Raw genomic sequence first — 17,574 nt, forward strand, 5'->3', positions numbered from 1 at the left:
AAAAATTTAAACAACTCTCCATATATATATATGAGATGGAGGATTCTCTTAATTGCTAACGTATCCATATGTCAACTAAGCTTTATTTACTTTGATAATTTCTAAGAAACATCGTTAGACCTCCTTTGATAAATTTTTTTGACTATATATATTTTTAATTTTCAAGTTTTGACTTGATTTTCCAGAACAATGATAGAACGTCGAGAAATTTATTAGTAAAAGTAATGTTTGTAAGGTTAAATTTTAAAATTATGAAAAAACGAGACATATAGTTAATAAACAATGTCTAGATTATTTAACATGGTTAAAAATACAATGAAAGAATCATTTTGGAGCTTATTGGATTATTTGCAATAAGATTTTAAAATAAAAGAGGTAAAAGAAAACAATAAAATATAGATTGATATGCAATGAAGGTGAGGAACATTAATTAAAAGAGAAAAAGCATCATGTTTGAAGACAAATATAATGATGAAACATAGGGTTGTGGAAAATGTTAGAGGGATTGTTATGTTTGGGATTGGGCTAAAAATGGGACTCAAACTTTATGGCAAAAAGGGTAAAAGGTGGAATGATGGAGATTGAATTTTGGAAAAAAAGAGGAAAAAAAAATGATGAGTAAAGGTGTTGGAGCATAAATTCAAAGGCTCATAATTGATTTAAGATTTGATAAGTGGAATTTGATGCGTCGGAAATTACCGAGCTTTTAAATAGGGAGGATTTTTTTTTTTTTTTTTTTTTTTTTTTTTTTTTTTCCGGTTGAATTTGGGATCTTCATTAAGTATTTTTTTTGGTAGGGAACGTTGTTAATATTGTTCGGTTTTGTCATATCTCTTGAGAACAGAACAAATCTGTTCGTGACATCGTATCTCTAGTCTCCTCTAAGTGACGTTCTTTGATCTGGAAAGATATTTTCTCGCTCTCTCTCTTCTTTAAAAAGAGTGTCATTTCCCTCTACTACTAAGAGTTAAATATTTGAATACTTTGTCTCTATATATTGTTAAACTAAACAAATGGCAAATTACAAATTTAGCCCCTTAACTTCCAAAGCTTATGTTTCTTAAATTTTAAAAGTAAATAAACTGATAAATTTTCAATTTTATATTTAACAACTCAGTGAACATTATAAATACGTGGTAAAACCCTAGAGGAAGTAAGTCAAATTTAGCATTCAAATTATATACTTACTACGGAGATTTCTTTGCTAACTCAAGTATCGAAGCATACGTGATAGACTCCACATTGGTGTGCATATCTTTCATATATTGCGGGTCACATTTTTTCCTAAATAAACAAATTCATGTTGTTGTCAAGAGAATATCAAATACATTTTCAAAATTTAACCAGTCCAAATTTTGTTATCAACATATATAATTCTCGAGTCAATACAGATTTCGATTACGTTCTTAGACTTCAATTTTTTCGTAACCATTTTAAAAATCATTTGATAAAATATCTCTAAAATGAAAGTGAATATGGCTGCTTATAAATGAAAATTCGGATGCATGAGTAACACTATTTATAACATAATTCATATATTTTGACATGAGAATTGATTTGTGAAAAAATAATTTTGTAAATAATATTGTAAATCATGTCTAACAATTTCCTCTTTTGAAATGACCGATATTAAAAACTTTTTTTTTTTAAAGTTATTTAAAACACACTATTAAGGTAGTTAATTTATAAATTTATTTTCTTTTTTTTTTAAAAAAAAAAAAATCTTGCCTTTCTTTCTCCCTCTTTTTAATTGTGTTTATTTGTCGAATTTTTCAATTTGAACTAGATAGAATAATATAAATTTTTGATCATTTGGTTAATATGGTATGCTTAACCATTAGACTATATTTAGATTACGATTCAACAAAAGTTTAATAGTTCGATATTTTTTTTAATAAAAAAAGGGATTAACTTCACAATTTCTAAAGAATGATAAATCCTCTAATAGTCTCGTTGTGCCCAAAATGAATAATAGGATGCATGTTCACCAACCGACCAAGTTGAGTTGTTCATTGGTATTTTTAACGAAGTTCGCCTCTTGAAGAACAAATTTGTCTAAAGAGACAAGCTTGCATTGAGAATTATTTTTTGAAGAAATTCATATGTTAGAGAGATGAGTTTCTGTAAAATTAATAATTTCTTAATAATTTTAAAAACCTCCATAAAACAACGCGATCAATTTATACTCTTAAACCTTAAACTTTAGGGTTGTATTAATTTAAATTATGAACTTTGGAATTTTTATCAATTTAAATATCAAACTAATAACTATATCCATTTAAACTGCGAATTTTCATAAGTGTATCAATTTAAATCATAAACTTTCATAGATACATCAATTTAAACTTTGTACATTCATAAATGTATTTAAATAAAATACAATTGAAGGTTTAAGTTGACATAATTATGAAAGTTTAGGGTTTTAATTTATATATTTATAAAAGTTTATGGTTTAAATTGATATAATTATTAGTTTGGGATTTAAATTGATACAATCTCAAAAGTTCAGGGTTTAAATTGATAGAACTATTAATTTAGGGTACAAATTGATATAACACCTAAAATTTAGGGGTATAAATCGATATTTACCACATTAATAATAAAGTCTCGAAATTTGCCATTAGGGGGGGGGAACATAGGAATTTAGTGGTAGACATTAGACATAAAATAGAATAGGCCAAGCAAACAAATGGGCCGGTAGCTGGGCTTTGAATGGATAGAAAATCGGCTCAAATTAAAGCCGAGGCCCAATAAATAAGCAGCCCAATTTTGGCCGTTGCATTTCAAAAACTGAAATGGTCAAATAATAGGTTGTCTCTAAGATCTATGCGTAATAAATGTTAAAAATTATTTGAAATTTAAATTAAAAAAATTCAATGCCGTATTTGATATTTTTAAAATTCAGAAATATATGGTTTTCAAAGGAAGAAGGTTTTATTTATTTATTTTTTTAAAGAAAAAAACACATCACATAATCAAAGTTAAATAAGGATATTTAGAGAGAAAATATAGTATATAAAAATTAACATGTCTAACATGAGCATAGTTCACTGAAATTTGTCTTGTACTACTGACTTTGAGAAAATGTTTTATTTTTTCGAATAATTTTCTTTTTATTTTTCTTTTTATGATAATATATACGTGTTTTTTAAAATATATTTGAAAATTAAGCTTATAACTACAATTAAACCTTTGAATCTATTGGTTGTACTTTTTACAAACATTTTCAAAATTCAAATCAAAATTTACCTCAACAATTTATGGGTTATATTAATTAAAATATTTGATTAATTATTATATCGATTTAATTTTCAAATTTTTTGTAAGTGTATTAATTTATAAACTATATTACGTTCTATTTAAATAAACACGGTACTTTACTTACAATTCCATCTATTAGACCCCTCGACTTTTATAGGAGCCTTATTAGACTTCCTATTGAAAATCATTGATTCATTAATTTTAATAATTTATTTTGTTTATTCGACATTTAAAGAAGCCTAGACACATGTAAGAATTGATGTATATGAAATTTTGATAAGGTCGATTCACTCATGACATTATAAAAGTTTATTGAAGCAATTATTGATCTCACATATATTTTTCGAACAAAATCTAAAAAAAAGTATAAATTGCTGCACTTGAAAAAGTGTAGAGTTTAAATGGATATTTTCTTACTTTTTTAATCTTTAAAAAATTAAAGTGTAAATTGCCAAAATGGCTAGTAGTAGTTACAATTATACTATTAAATTTTCAATCGTAAGCCCTTAAACTTATAGATATGTTAAAATTGAACTCTCAAATTTACATAGTTGTAGAAATTGGATCCTCAAATTTATACCACTATTAAAATTGAACCTCTAAATTTGCAAATTTATAGAAATTTTCGTTTAAACATTTAATTTTAACACTTAAACAATTTTATAAATTTGAGGGTCTGATTTTAATACTGATATAAATTTGAAGGTTTAGTTTTTTCAATAGAAATTTTGAAAGTATAATTGTAACCACTGTTGCATGTAAAATGTAATTTTTTTTTGTTTTTGTTTTTTTATGCCATTGGCCCAAAATTAAACTTAAAACTTGTAAAACAATCAAAATAGATACCATATGAAAGTTAAAAGACAAGAATAATATCCATATCCATATCCAATCCACAAAATAAAAAGTAGAAAATTGGAAGAATAATTTGGACAGTTCTTAATAATGACTTCAATTTCCACTAATGGGTCATCTTCAGCTGGCAAAATTCCATTTCAAATCGCTTCCCATTTCTCTGCAAATTCAAAATCTCAGTTCCCCAGTCAGTTACTCACTTCAATCTCTCTTCCATGCTTCAATTTGAGCAATGGATGATGAAATAGGGTATGGCCGCACTTTTGATTATGCCGCACGTTTTTGTTTTTCTCTGCATTAACTAGCATTTCATAATCATGAAAAGGTTCCTTTCATGGAGAATAAAAACAAGATCGAGTATGGACGAACACCCTTCTGCCCAACTTTAAAGGTTGCGTGGGACATTTCCCATTTCATTTTCCCCTGTTGTCGAAGGAATTTTTGTGTTGAATAGAATAGAATTTCCTCAAGGGATCAATTTTAATAATTGCTTTCTGGGTCTTACTTGCCTTCCCCGATTGATCTTTCCCTTGATTCTTGTTTCACAAGATTTGTTTTCAAGCTATTTCTCTCTCCTGTGATTCCTCTCTTGTGGTAGAGGAGTTTGATTTTGTAACATTTGTTCATGTTTTTATCTGGGATTGTCTTTTTTTCTCTGGGTTTTTCTTTGTTTTGATTAGTGTGGCTGATGATTTGATTGAGATTCATGGTTCTGTTGGATGTTGGTGAAATGGGCTAAGTTTAGAAGTGATAAAAAATAGTTTTAGTCAGTTTTTTACTCTCTCCTTGATTTTTAATGAGGTTTTGGATGTGTAAGATTCATTGTCCTTCATCCTTTTGCCTTTGCCAACCTTCCCCTCATATATATTCCACTGGATCAGTACCATTGGATTTGGAAAACTCACCACATCTGCCTTCAGAAGTTGACTCAGTCATTGGAATTTCTGATTCCATTGTTGAGACATTTGAATCCAAGCAAGAGTGTAGAGATGACAAAGAGAGTGTAATTAAGAGTAGTTTGAAGAAGCCAAGTTTGCGGTCGGCCATTCCAAAGGAGAAGCATGTGAAAAGAGTACAATGGATGGATTTTTCAGGCAAAGAACTTGTTGAGATCAGGGAATTTGAACCTAGGTAATTTATCTTCTTATCTCTCTCTAAATCCCATTTAAGATTCAAGGGCCTGGAAGGAGTTGATAGGCTATGCTCTCTGGTTTTTACTTCTCATGAATCATAATTGAGAGGATCAAATAACATCTAAATAATTGAACTACAGTATCTTCCTTTAATTTAATTATTTGATTGTAGAATCTTTACATCTCTTGAATCATGTTTGAGAAGATCAGATGTCATCTGAATAATTGAAATACAGTATCTTCTATTGATTTAATTATTTGATTTTAGAAAGAGAGGATCTTATTAGGTTGGATTATGTACTAGTATGGAATTCCTAAGGCCCCTTTTGATTTTTGAAAATCAAGCTTATTTCCTCTCCAATTCTTACAATGTTTTACAACTTTCTTAAGTAAAATAGTTGAATTATTTGCTAAATTTAAAGAATGAAAACAAGTTTCTTAAAATCTACCCTTTTTACTTTTAAAAATTGGCTTGGTTTTTTAAAGCATTGGTAAAAAGTAGATTACCAAGCAAGAATTTAAGGGATGGAAAGGATGTTTATGGGCTTAAATTTCATAAACTAAAAATTAAAAATCAAATGGTTACCATACGGGGCCTAAGTTACTCAAATAATCAAGTTATAAAACATAATATGGTCATATTCTCACAACATATTGAAATTCAATCTAATAGAGGAGGTATTTAGCTTTGTGGAAGGAAGTGATGAAATCAAAGGACTTTGTAGAGGTGGAATTGCAATTGCATTTGATCCTTAAGTTGTTCATACCAGTTGAAAAGTCTGAGAAAATGGAGAAATCGTATATGTATGTATAAATTACCATTCTAAAGATGCTCGAGAAGGATACATCATGTCCCTATTCCTAGGAAGAGCTAGCAAACTAACAATTGGGATGATTGCTGTTGTCTGATTATTGATTTTGTACGTGTGCATGTGTGCACACGGTTTTCTTATGCAACAGTGAAGCTGAAGATTCTGATTATGAAGGTGAGTATAACAGGAGCTGCATCTGTACTATTTTATGAAATTGCTCAATAGCTTATTCTGTCAAATTTAAGAGGAAGAGGAAGTAGCCGACGAAGCCCAGTTAATGTTTGTTACATTATATTCATCCTGAAAGATCTGTACCTTGGTTGAAAATTGGGATTTAGTATTCCTTGGTGCTTTATTGTTTACATCTCTCATGTGAATATGTTGTAAAAATGAAATGCAAATACAGCTCTATTTACCAGCAATGTACCTATTTATTTATTTTATGAAAAAAAGTTGTCAATTTCTCCAAGGCTAGTTAATTCCATTCTTTCACTAGATTGGCAAAAAAATTCACTGCTTCATAAACTTTGTACTGAATGTTATCTTATGATCCATGCCACTACTTATATACTAAGGTTCCATGATCCTGTAAGTTATTGCATTATGCTTGAGGTAGGTCCCTTTTTTGATTTTTTAAATAAAAAAAATGTTTGTGCATATTGATGTCTCTAGAATGCAGAATGGCAGATTCCAACATATGGGTTAATTGAAACTCATGTCCTGCCAATGATGCGTCTACGTGGTGTTAGTGGACTGAAATACCCACACATGTATACAATTAGCATTGTAAACGCAAAGCCAACTGGGAACCCAATTCCTGCTCCTATCCAGGAAAACACTTGTTGCTCTTCTTCCTCCTCTATTGGTTTTGTTGGTTGCTCCTGTTCTGGACATGGCTGCTGGATTTGAATTCCACATAACCCGCTGTTATGGCATAGTAGCTCAGAGTGTTCATGGTGTCCATCTGACACCCAACTGGAATCCTGCCTGTGAGCTTGTTGTTGCTCACGTCGAGAACCGTCAATTGATGCAGCTTGGCTAATGATTCTGGGATCGAGCCTGAGAGCTTGTTGTGAGACAAGTCCAAGGTCTCCACATTTTCTAATTTACCCACACTTGATGGTATATTGCCAGACAGGTTGTTGTATGCTAGGTTGAGAAGCTTTATGGCCTTCAGATTACCAATTGATACTGGAATCTCTCCGCTAAGATGGTTCCCTGACAAGTCTAACAATACATAAATGTCAAGGTTGCGATTGGTTGGGAGACTTAGGAATGATTTCTTCCATTTTACTATCAAGCGAGTCGAATTAATACTGGATATGAAGTTAGAAAAATCAAAGGAAAAGAATGCACTTGGTATCTCGGGACTCTCGACGACCTTTCCCATTAGTTGCCCTATCTCAGTTGGTATTCCTCCAACCAAATCGTTGCTGGAGAGATCAAGGATATGTAGGATACTGAGCTTAGAGATGCCTTTTGGGATTGGACCTGTGAAGGAGTTGTTTCTCAAAATCAGAACTCGAAGTGTGGAGAGTTTGGAAAGAAATTCGGGCAATTCACCAGAGATATTGTTGTTATGGAGATCTAGGTGCTCGAGCAAGGTCCAGTTAGTTAAGTTCTTGGGCAAGCTACCAGAAAATCTATTATTGCTTAATAAAAGAATCCTAGTTTGTTGAGGGAAGGTTGTTGGAATCTCACCCGAGAAGTCATTTGAGGAGTAGTCTATGACTGCAAGAAATGCATCTGGATCAAAAACTGGGAATGTATTCCCAGATAGCTTGTTCCTCGATAAGTCCAGCAGCAGTAGGCGATGAATCTTCGAGATGGATTTTGGAACTTCACCAGAAAAATTATTGTCAGATAATATTAGCAGCATAATAGTATTAGCGTTACCAATATTTTCAGGCAGTTCTCCAGAAAAGTTGTTCCTAGACAGGTCAAGCACAGACAGATTTAGTGACTCAAAGAGACGAGGAGGAAGAGAACCCGAAAGCTGGTTGTCTGAGAGAATAATGGAACCAAGAGCCATTTCAGCCAGCCATAGAGGAAAAGTTCCTTCTAGCTTGTTCTTACTCAAATCCAAGAAATTCAGAGTCTTCTGTGAAGAAATCCATTCTGGGACCTCTCCTATGAGCCCACAAGACTTTAACGATAGTCGAGAAAGCATGTGCTTTGGTTTTACGCTTTTAACACTGTTGTTCCAAGTCATCAAATTGCCTCCAATCAGCAAGCCTACCAGCCCTTTCATATCGAACAACCATATTGGCACATGCCCTCCAAGTAAGTTGTTTTCCAATTCCAACTGTTCCAACTTTTCCATGTGTTGTATCGATGTTGGAATTGTGCCAGTTAGTTTGTTTTTGCTCAAGGCCAAATACATTAAGTTGGACAGACTGCCAATATCCGAAGGAATCCCCATTGTAAATTTATTGTCCCTCATATCCAGTGTCTCTAAAGATTTTAGATTGACAATGGAGGTTGGGATTTGGCCTACGAAGTTATTGCCACGAATGATCAGTTTCTGCAACATTTTTAGGTTGCCGATTTCCTCGGGAAGTTTTCCGCTAAGAGAATTGCTATCCAACTTCAACACTCTCAAGTTCCCAAGAAACCTCACTTCTGAAGTTAGAGCTCCACTGAGCAAATTGCTGCTCATGTCGAGATATTGAAGGTATCGCAGACGATACAACTGTGGAGGAATTGAACCACTGAACTTATTCTGCATTAGATTAAGAAAAACCATCTTACTTAGATTACCAAACCCGACTCCTGAGATTCCGCCCTCAAAGAAGTTTGAAGACAAATCGAGTAACATCAAGCTTCTAATGCTGAAAAGTGGCATCAATGCCTTACCATCAAGTGGCAATGGATCATCAACAATCCTCGAAGCAAGAGAGTAAAGATTGAGACCTTGAACCATCCTCAAGCGAGAATCCGAAGAAGAGCAGACAACTCTGTCCCAATGGCAGCAATCTGAAGTCGAGTTCCATGAGTCCAAAGAGGAGAAGATAGGGATGGAGCTATCGGGAGACGTCGTAGTGGAGACAAGAGAGGCTTTGAAGAGGAGGAGGGCCGACTTTTGATCGGGACAAGATAGAAAACAAGGAAGGAAGAAGATTATGAGTCCAATATGACTATATAGAAAATACAAATTTGCCATGGATGCAGCAGAAGCAAGCTGATAGCATCTGAAATTCTGAATGTGTTCAAAACTATATATACGGGGAGGAAGAAAGTACAACTTATGGGTGCTACTTTCATCACTATTTTATATATACGACGAACATTCAAATTCAATGGTCAATGGTAATATGGTCAAAATGATTGGAAAAAATGGTGGATGGAAGGACATGACAAAGTAGGGAGAGATTGACTTTGGAGCTTACTATTTATGGATGGAGACACTCCTCAAGTCCATGGTTGTTAATTATTGAAACATTTGACTCGAGAGTTGGAACAGTATAATGCAGTGCCGATTATGCAAGTTTACATCAATTTGCTTTATGTTGAAATTTTTTTCCGCCAGTGTACTCATTTTTTGAGGTGGATGGTTCAAAATTCTGCTGCAGTCGAAGGAAAAAAAAAGAGAAACTGCTTACAAACTTGTTAATATTACAAGTTTTGTTTTGTTTATTGTTTATTGTTTTTTTTGCCAATCTTTTTAAAGGTGATTTATTTTTTTCCCTAACTTGAGAAAAATAAATTTATTTATTTTTTAGTTTAGTTTTATTTTTCCTACCCTTTTGTTGAAAAAAAAAAAAGAAGAGAAAATCAACGAGAACCAACCAAATCTAGAACAACTTCTTCGGACATAGCAAAGGAAACCCCAATGGGGTAACAAGAGGCCCACCCAACAAGCGCTTCTTTCAAGGTAGAAGCAGAACCACCTAACTCCACCCAATAAGAGCCTGCAGCATACTCACAACAATAAGGATCTCTGTAACGTCTCAAGTTTAGGAGAGATACGTGAATGAACTGAGATCACATCCGATTGAAAGGAATCCCAAAGATATAAAAGTATGGTTAAGAAAGGCTTAAAAGAATTGGAAGTTACTATCTATACTAAGAAGGTGCACTTTCTTTTTCGTTAACTCAATCATAAGAATTCTAAAGTTAAGTGTGTTTAGCTTGGAGCAATTCTATGTTGGGTGATCTTATGAGAATTTTCCTAAGAAGCATGTGAGTGAGGACAAAACATGCTAAAAAGACTTTTAAGACAGCTAAGTACAACGTTAGCTACTAGGTCGTAGGAAATGTCGGGGCCATCAAGTGCCAGTTTGGATTATGAATCCTGAATCTGGGGTGTTACAACCTCAATACAACTCCTAATTGCATAACAAATTTGGCTTAACTCCGACTTCTTGCTACTATAAAGGATGACATTTATATGGGTCCCATAATGCCCACATAATAACATTATTTTGATTAATTAAGAGAAAAATAAAATAATCAAAAGTAAGCTTAAATAAACCAAATGGTCACCAAGCTTTTACACAATTATCAATTTGGTCCATGATACTTTTAAAATTGCAAACATATCCTTAATCTATTGAAAAATTCTCCATTAGACCCCTCTAATCTTTTTCTTGATATTATTTGTTAAAGAAAAAGCTGATGTGCCAGACCTTGAACTTTAAAATATAGATTTTATTGATGAATGGGTCTAATTTTGAGAATGATTAAATTGAATGGTCAAATAGCATTGAGTAGGATGTGCAATATATTAATAAAATAATAATATTATAATGGTTAACCTGCTTTCTCTTGAATGTTTTTGAGTGAAGTCTTGACATGAGTCTTTTAAATATAAAAAATAAAGTTTAGAATTTTAAAATAAGACTAATTTATAAAAAAATTGCCTCTGAATTTGCGTAAAAAATGCCTATAAATTTTAAAAAAATTCGAAATATCCTTAAACTTTCAAAAATAGTTAAAAAATACCCATGTTGTAAGTTTTGAATGGAAACCATTGAAGTTTTGACTTTCAAAAGTTTTTAAAATATCTTTAACTTAAAATAATGTTCAAAAATACCTTCGCCAATAATATATGAACAAAAGCTGTTAACATTTTTCGACAAAAATAACTTTAAAGATAAGAAAAAACAAATTTTAAAACAAATTTTATATATATCCTTTTTTTTAATATTCATTTTTCTCTTATTTTTTCATTTCTTAGGCTTACACCAATTTTCTTAAGCAACCAAAATTTTAAGTTTAAACATAAAATCCCACAAAATTTCACAATAAAAATTCCCTCTTAAAAAAAAAGAAAACCAAAATGATAAATTGTAAAGCAAAAAATGTATACTAATGTACAATTTTGTTAAAACATTTAAATCTAAAATCCCTCGGTGCTTCTTTCATTCTCTTTCTTCTTATTATAGTCCATATACCTAGCGTGTAGCTTTATATATTTACTTATTAGACAAGAAAAAGTTTAACGATTAATAAAAAAGGTAGTAAGAGGGTATTGAAGAAGGGATGTAAGAACAAAAGATGGAAAATAGAGAATTAAGATGATATTAACAATTTATGTTCATATGATATTAAGGATATTTTTGATTTTTGATTTTTTTTTTTAATAAGTTTAAGGGCGTTTTTTTTAAACCTTTGAAAGTTTAGAAGTACTTTTGACATATAACACTAACGATTTTTATCTAAAACTAATGGTAAGGGTATTTTTGAACTTATTTTAGAAGTTTAAGGATATTTTTGAAACTTTTGAAAGTTTAAGGATATTTTTGAAACTTTTGAAAGTTTAAGAATATTTTTGATATAAAGTACAAAATTTAGGACTATTTTATATAATTTAGCCTTAAAATATTTAAGATGGAGAATAATTCAAAGAGATTATAAGATTGGAATATATTTTGCCCAAAACAAATAATAATTTGTGGAAATTTGAGATGTTGGATTACTTGTGTATTAGACAATAAATGGTAGACTTTCATTCTTATATTGATTGACCTTTCATTACATTATTCCTTAAAAAGACATTTTTCTAGTCACATTCTCCTTGGTCTTCCCCTGAAAATCACACAAGAAATGCAATTTACTTTGAAATTTCTAGTTACTAGTCAATTTGGCATAATATTTCATTGGAATTTTGCTATGAGAACACATCCCAAACATAAAAAAAAACCCCAAAGGATAATGGAAAATATATATTTTAATGAAAAAAAACTTTGAAAAATAGTTCTAAATGGTTTCGAATGAATAATCGAACTCTCAATCTTAAATGAGTACATTCAGTGAGTGCTAATTAAACTTACTCTATTAATTGTAACTAAAGTTAAATTGATCATTAGTTGATTAACGACATAAATAAAATGTCAACATGACATTTTTATTAATTTCTTCGGAGAAATGGCTGAAAATAAAGTGAAAACCATAAACTTCATAAACATGAAATATTTTCTATAAAAGTGGTTTTTTTAGAAAACTTTTTTAAGAGGTAAATTTATCCTCTTGCTATTGGATTACAAACAACATCATATCTTTTAAGAGTTTTTTGCACAGATGACTCACTCACAAGCGCGATTAATGACTCACCCTCCACAAATATATAAAATCTAATCTTCTGCTGCGTTAGAGTACACTATTATATCTTATAATATATTGCATTAGGAATCGCCATGTCTATCGTAGCCTTAACACGATGATCATATCTATCGCGATCTCCATTTTTCTCACAATTTCTTATGTTTTTGGGTGAGAAAAATGAGGATCATAATAGATATGGTAATCGCATTAAGGCCACACATGGTCATCCCTTATGCCATACATTTTTGTTGTGTTATCCTTATTTTTCTCATAATTTATTGTAACTGAATGAAAAAAATGAACAATACAATAGACATAGCCATCGTGATAGAGATAATCATGGTGATAAGGCTAGACATGATTATCCTAATGCGATATGTTATAAAATGTAGTAATATGCTCTAATGTAAGCAGAAGATTAGATTTTATACATTTGTAGGAAGCAAATCATCAATCATAAAAGTGCTTGTGAAAATGTTATTCATACAAAATTTTCTTTAAGAGAAAGGAAGATAGGGATGAGAGAAGAGAGAAATTTTCTAGGTATTTGATGTTTTGAAAAGAGGACAAAAAGATAATTTCACTTACAAAAAGTAAAAAAAAACAAAATATAAACCACTCTTTTTAGAAAGAAAACCAAATTTTTATAAAGTTTTTGGTTTTTAGCTTAGTTTAAGCATTTTTTTTTTTTTGACAAATAGAATTTTGAAGTTGTATTGATCAAACTTCTAAATTAATAATGGTATCTATTTGAACTCTAAATATTTTATAAGTAAAATAATTTAAATAATTTTTAGTGATTTATAGTGACTTGTTCAAAATCAATTCAAAACCATCTAAATAAAATTATTATTTTCTAAAAAATTTAAAGACCAACAAGAAAATTATCACGTAAATAGAAAAAAATTAGAGAAATATGAGCAAATAAAAAATCACTCAAAATTTAATGAATATAATCTGATTCTTTCATTTCTCTTTTATTTATTTTAATCATGGCATTAAAAGAATTCTTATACGAAGGTTATGCAATAACAATTTTAAAGTAACATTATAATGAAAGGTTCAAATTAAAACAATAATGCAAAATTTTAATTCAAACTCAAAATATCATTTTTTAAGTACACTGAAAAGAATCATTGTGGATAAAATGTCATGCATTCAGTTTTATAGAAATGTCAATAAAAATGTTGATTAAGTATTGATATGATATTTTTTATAAAAAAATTGTAAAAAATAAAGAATTTAAAAAATGTTTAAATTAGAAAATAAATACTCTACCATATTTTTATTGAAAAATTGTTATTGTTTATAATATAGTCATATTAGTGATATTTATAATTCATGATAGATATTGATAGACATACATTGACACTGATAAATTTCTATCCGTGATTGCATTATATTCATGAATAAGTTCGCTTTTGAGAATTTATATAGATAGAAAAACAAAAATAGTGATGGACATTGATAGATTTTTATCAGTGATAGAACGTGATAGATACTGATAGACTTCTATCAATCTCTATTAAAGAAGATTAAAATTATGTTGTTTTGCCATGACAAACCTTACGGAATTAGAATTTGCAGTCCTTGACATTAATGACAATAATTATTTGTTATGCGTGCTCGATCCCGAAATCCATTTGGATGCTATGAACTTGGGAGAAACAATCAAAGAAGGAAATACAATATCTAGTCAGGACAAAGCAAAAGCTCTGATTTTCCTTCGTCATCATCTCCACAAGGGGTTGAAAATGAAGTATCTTACAATAAAAAAAATCTCCGTATCTTGTGGAAAAAATTGAAAGAAAGTTATGATAATAAAGAAAAAAAAGACAGTTATTCTTCCTAAAGCTCCTTATGAATGGATGTATTTGAGGTTACAAGATTTTAAATCAGTAAGTGATTACAATTCTGCAGTATTAAAATCAGTTCAAAATTGTTGTTATGTGGAGAGAAAATTACTGATGCTGATATGTTAGAGAAGACATTTTTTACATTTCATGTCTTGAATATGCTCCTGCAGCAACAATATCGAGAGAAAAGTTTCAAACAATATTCTGAATTAATTTCATGTCATCTTGTGGTCGAACAAAATAATGAGTTATTGATGAAGAACCACGAATCTTGACCAACTAGAACAACACCATTCCCGGAAGTGAATCTTGTGAATGTTAATAATCGTGGTCGAGGTCGTGATCGTGGCAGCGGAAGAAATAATCATTATTTTCATGGTGGTCGTTCTGGTTATTCAAATTTCAAAAGAACCACACAACATGATGATCACAAAGGAAAAGCTTCACAAGATAAGAGTTTAAAGAGTGTTGAAAATAAATGCTTCCGATACGGAATGGCTGGGCATTGGTCATGTACCTATTGTATGTCAAAACAATTAGTTGACCACTCTCAAACCTCTCTGACGGAAAAAGGAAAAATGTGGAAGCAAATTTTGCATACTAGGATAATGACATACTTGACCAATCCTATATGACAAATTTGGATGTGGCGAACTTCTTTAAATCTTCTAAAGAGAAGATTGGTACAGTTGATGGAACATCAAGTGTTTCTTTTGACTTTGAGAATATTTAGACTTTGTTGTCTTCTTTTATCTATCTTTATGTTTTTTTAGTAAATGTTAACTTTTGTATATTCCAAGTGTTGTTTTTCTTATTGTAATTATTTTCTTTTAATGAAGAAACATTGATCATTTTCACATGTTGGTTGATTAAAAAATGAGCGAAAAATATCTATGTCCGATAGAAACTGCAACTACATACACAATACCTACAGATAAAAAATACATTTTCAAATTGATAATGCTGAAAGTAAAAGTAAATACAATATCAGGTTCTGCAAACTTGATTGAAGGTTTTGGAAACACAAAGATTATTTTGCCTTAAGGGACATAAATTACAATTCATAATGTATTGTTCTCTAGTCAAAGATAAATCTTCCAAGTTTTAAAGATATACGTTATAATGGTTATCATATTGAGACTGATAGAAAAAATAATATGAAGTATCTTTATATCATATCTACTGTCTCATATGAAAAACATATACTGGAAGAGTTGCCTGCTTTATCTTCTAGATTATATTATACTCATAATTGAAACATGTGTAACAATGAACCTGAAACTCATGAATCTAGACATATTTACAATTTGGTATGACAGATTAGGTCATCCAAGGTCTATAATGACCAAAAGAATTATTGAGAATTCAAATGGACACCCATTGAAGGGCTAGAAAATTCTTCAATCTAATGAATTATCATGTGATGCTTGCTTTCGAGGAAAATTAATAATTAGATCATCACTAGCTAAAGTGAGAACTAAATCACCTGCCTTTTTAGAAAGAATTGACGGTGATATATGTGGACCTTTTAACCCACCAAATGGACCATTTAGATATTTTATGGTATTAATAGATGCATCCAGTACATGGTCACACATGTGCTTATTATCAAGTCGAAATTTGGCATTTGCAAGATTACTTACTCAAATAATTAAATTAAGAGCACAATTTCCTGATTATACAATTAAGATCATTCGTCTTGATAATGTTGGTGAATTTACTTCTAAACTTTTGATAATTATTGTATGTCAATTGGGATAAGTGTCGAACATCCTGTAACTCATGTTCACACACAAAATTTGTATAATCATTTATAAAATGTTTGCAATTAATTGCAAGACCATTACTTATGAGAGCTAAGCTTCCTGCATCTGCATGGGGACATGCTATTTTGCATGCAACATCACTTGTATGTATTAGCCCAGTAGCTTATAAGTACTCGCCATTACAATTAGCCTATGATCATGACCAAAATATTTCTCATTTGAGAATTTTTGTATGTGCAGTATATGTTTCAATTGCTCCATTAGAACGCACTAAGATGGGTCCTCAAAGGAGGTTAGGAATATATGTTGTATATGATTCCCCATCGATTATTAAATATCTTGAACTCCTGACAAGTGATGTATTTATTGCTAGATTTATTGATTGTCATTTTAATGAGATAAATTTTTCAACAATACGGGGGAGAATTAAGTAGTTGGAAAAAGAAATTACATGAAATGCATCGTTATTATCTCATTTAGATCCTCGTACATATCAATGTAAACTTGAAGTTCAGAAAATAATTCATTTGCAAAATATAACAAATCAATTGCCAGACGCATTTATAGATACAAAGAAAGTAACTAAGTTACATATACCAACTGCAAATATCCCATCGAAAATTGATATCTTAACACAGCAAGTTGTCACTAACGAATCTGGAATACGCCAAAAGCGTGATAGACCAGTGAGTTTCAAAGATAAAAATCCTCGGAAACAAAAAATAAATAATTATAAAAAAGACTTGGTCGAAGATGTAAATACCCATGAAGAAATCCTTGACATGATCAATGAGGAAGGTGAAATACCTAAAGATAATGATGAAATTTCAATAAACTATGTCATAACAAAAAAAGAAAGGAATCGAACTAATGTAGTTATTGACAACATTTTTGTGTATAATGTTGCTATTGATATTTTATCTAAAAATGAGAATCATGAACAAAAACCTGTTGATGAATATCGACATAGAAAGATTGACTCCAGTGAAAACAAGTGGTAGGTCGAGTTTACCGTCGCCTGTAAAACTGTGCCTACGCAAATAATATTTATAAATCACCGAACTAACTACTTATACTAACTGTTTGTACAAACGGCAAGTCCAGGGTCAAACCTCAGGGAAGCGCGGGAGATTAGTTCATCGAAACTCGGTTTCAGTTAAAGTGATAAAGTAAGTGTGTGTGTAGGGGGGTTGGTGTAGATGGATAATTGAAATTTCATAAAATAAAGTGCAAGAAAATAAAAGATAGAAGCACAATTAATCGAGATNAGGGGGGTTGGTGTAGATGGATAATTGAAATTTCATAAAATAAAGTGCAAGAAAATAAAAGATAGAAGCACAATTAA

General features: G+C 30.8%; 2 protein-coding genes across 3 annotated transcripts; one reads left to right on the top strand and one right to left on the bottom strand.

Moving 5' to 3' along the window:
- Positions 1–4,175: 4,175 nt before the first annotated feature.
- LOC120071456 lies at positions 4,176–6,645 on the top strand. The gene is made up of 2 exons (XM_039023751.1): positions 4,176–5,247; positions 6,210–6,645. Exons 1-2 carry the CDS (start codon positions 4,913–4,915, stop codon positions 6,271–6,273), a joined length of 399 nt encoding a protein of 132 aa, XP_038879679.1. The 5' UTR covers positions 4,176–4,912; the 3' UTR covers positions 6,274–6,645.
- Positions 6,646–6,775: 130 nt separating this feature from the next.
- On the bottom strand, positions 6,776–9,733 carry LOC120071455 (receptor-like protein 46). Of its 2 annotated transcripts, none has more exons than XM_039023748.1 (2): positions 7,418–9,733; positions 6,776–7,288 (listed from the first exon to the last, which is right to left on the bottom strand). In XM_039023748.1, exons 1-2 carry the CDS (start codon positions 9,222–9,224, stop codon positions 6,921–6,923), a joined length of 2,175 nt encoding a protein of 724 aa, XP_038879676.1. In that variant the 5' UTR covers positions 9,225–9,733; the 3' UTR covers positions 6,776–6,920. The 2 variants fall into 2 exon arrangements, with proteins under 2 accessions (XP_038879676.1, XP_038879677.1); XM_039023749.1 differs by having other exon boundaries at positions 6,776–7,552; positions 7,763–9,732.
- Between the last annotated feature and the right edge of the window lie 7,841 nt (positions 9,734–17,574).

Source organism: Benincasa hispida, chromosome 2, assembly GCF_009727055.1.
Source record: "Benincasa hispida cultivar B227 chromosome 2, ASM972705v1, whole genome shotgun sequence".
NCBI lineage: Eukaryota > Viridiplantae > Streptophyta > Magnoliopsida > Cucurbitales > Cucurbitaceae > Benincasa > Benincasa hispida.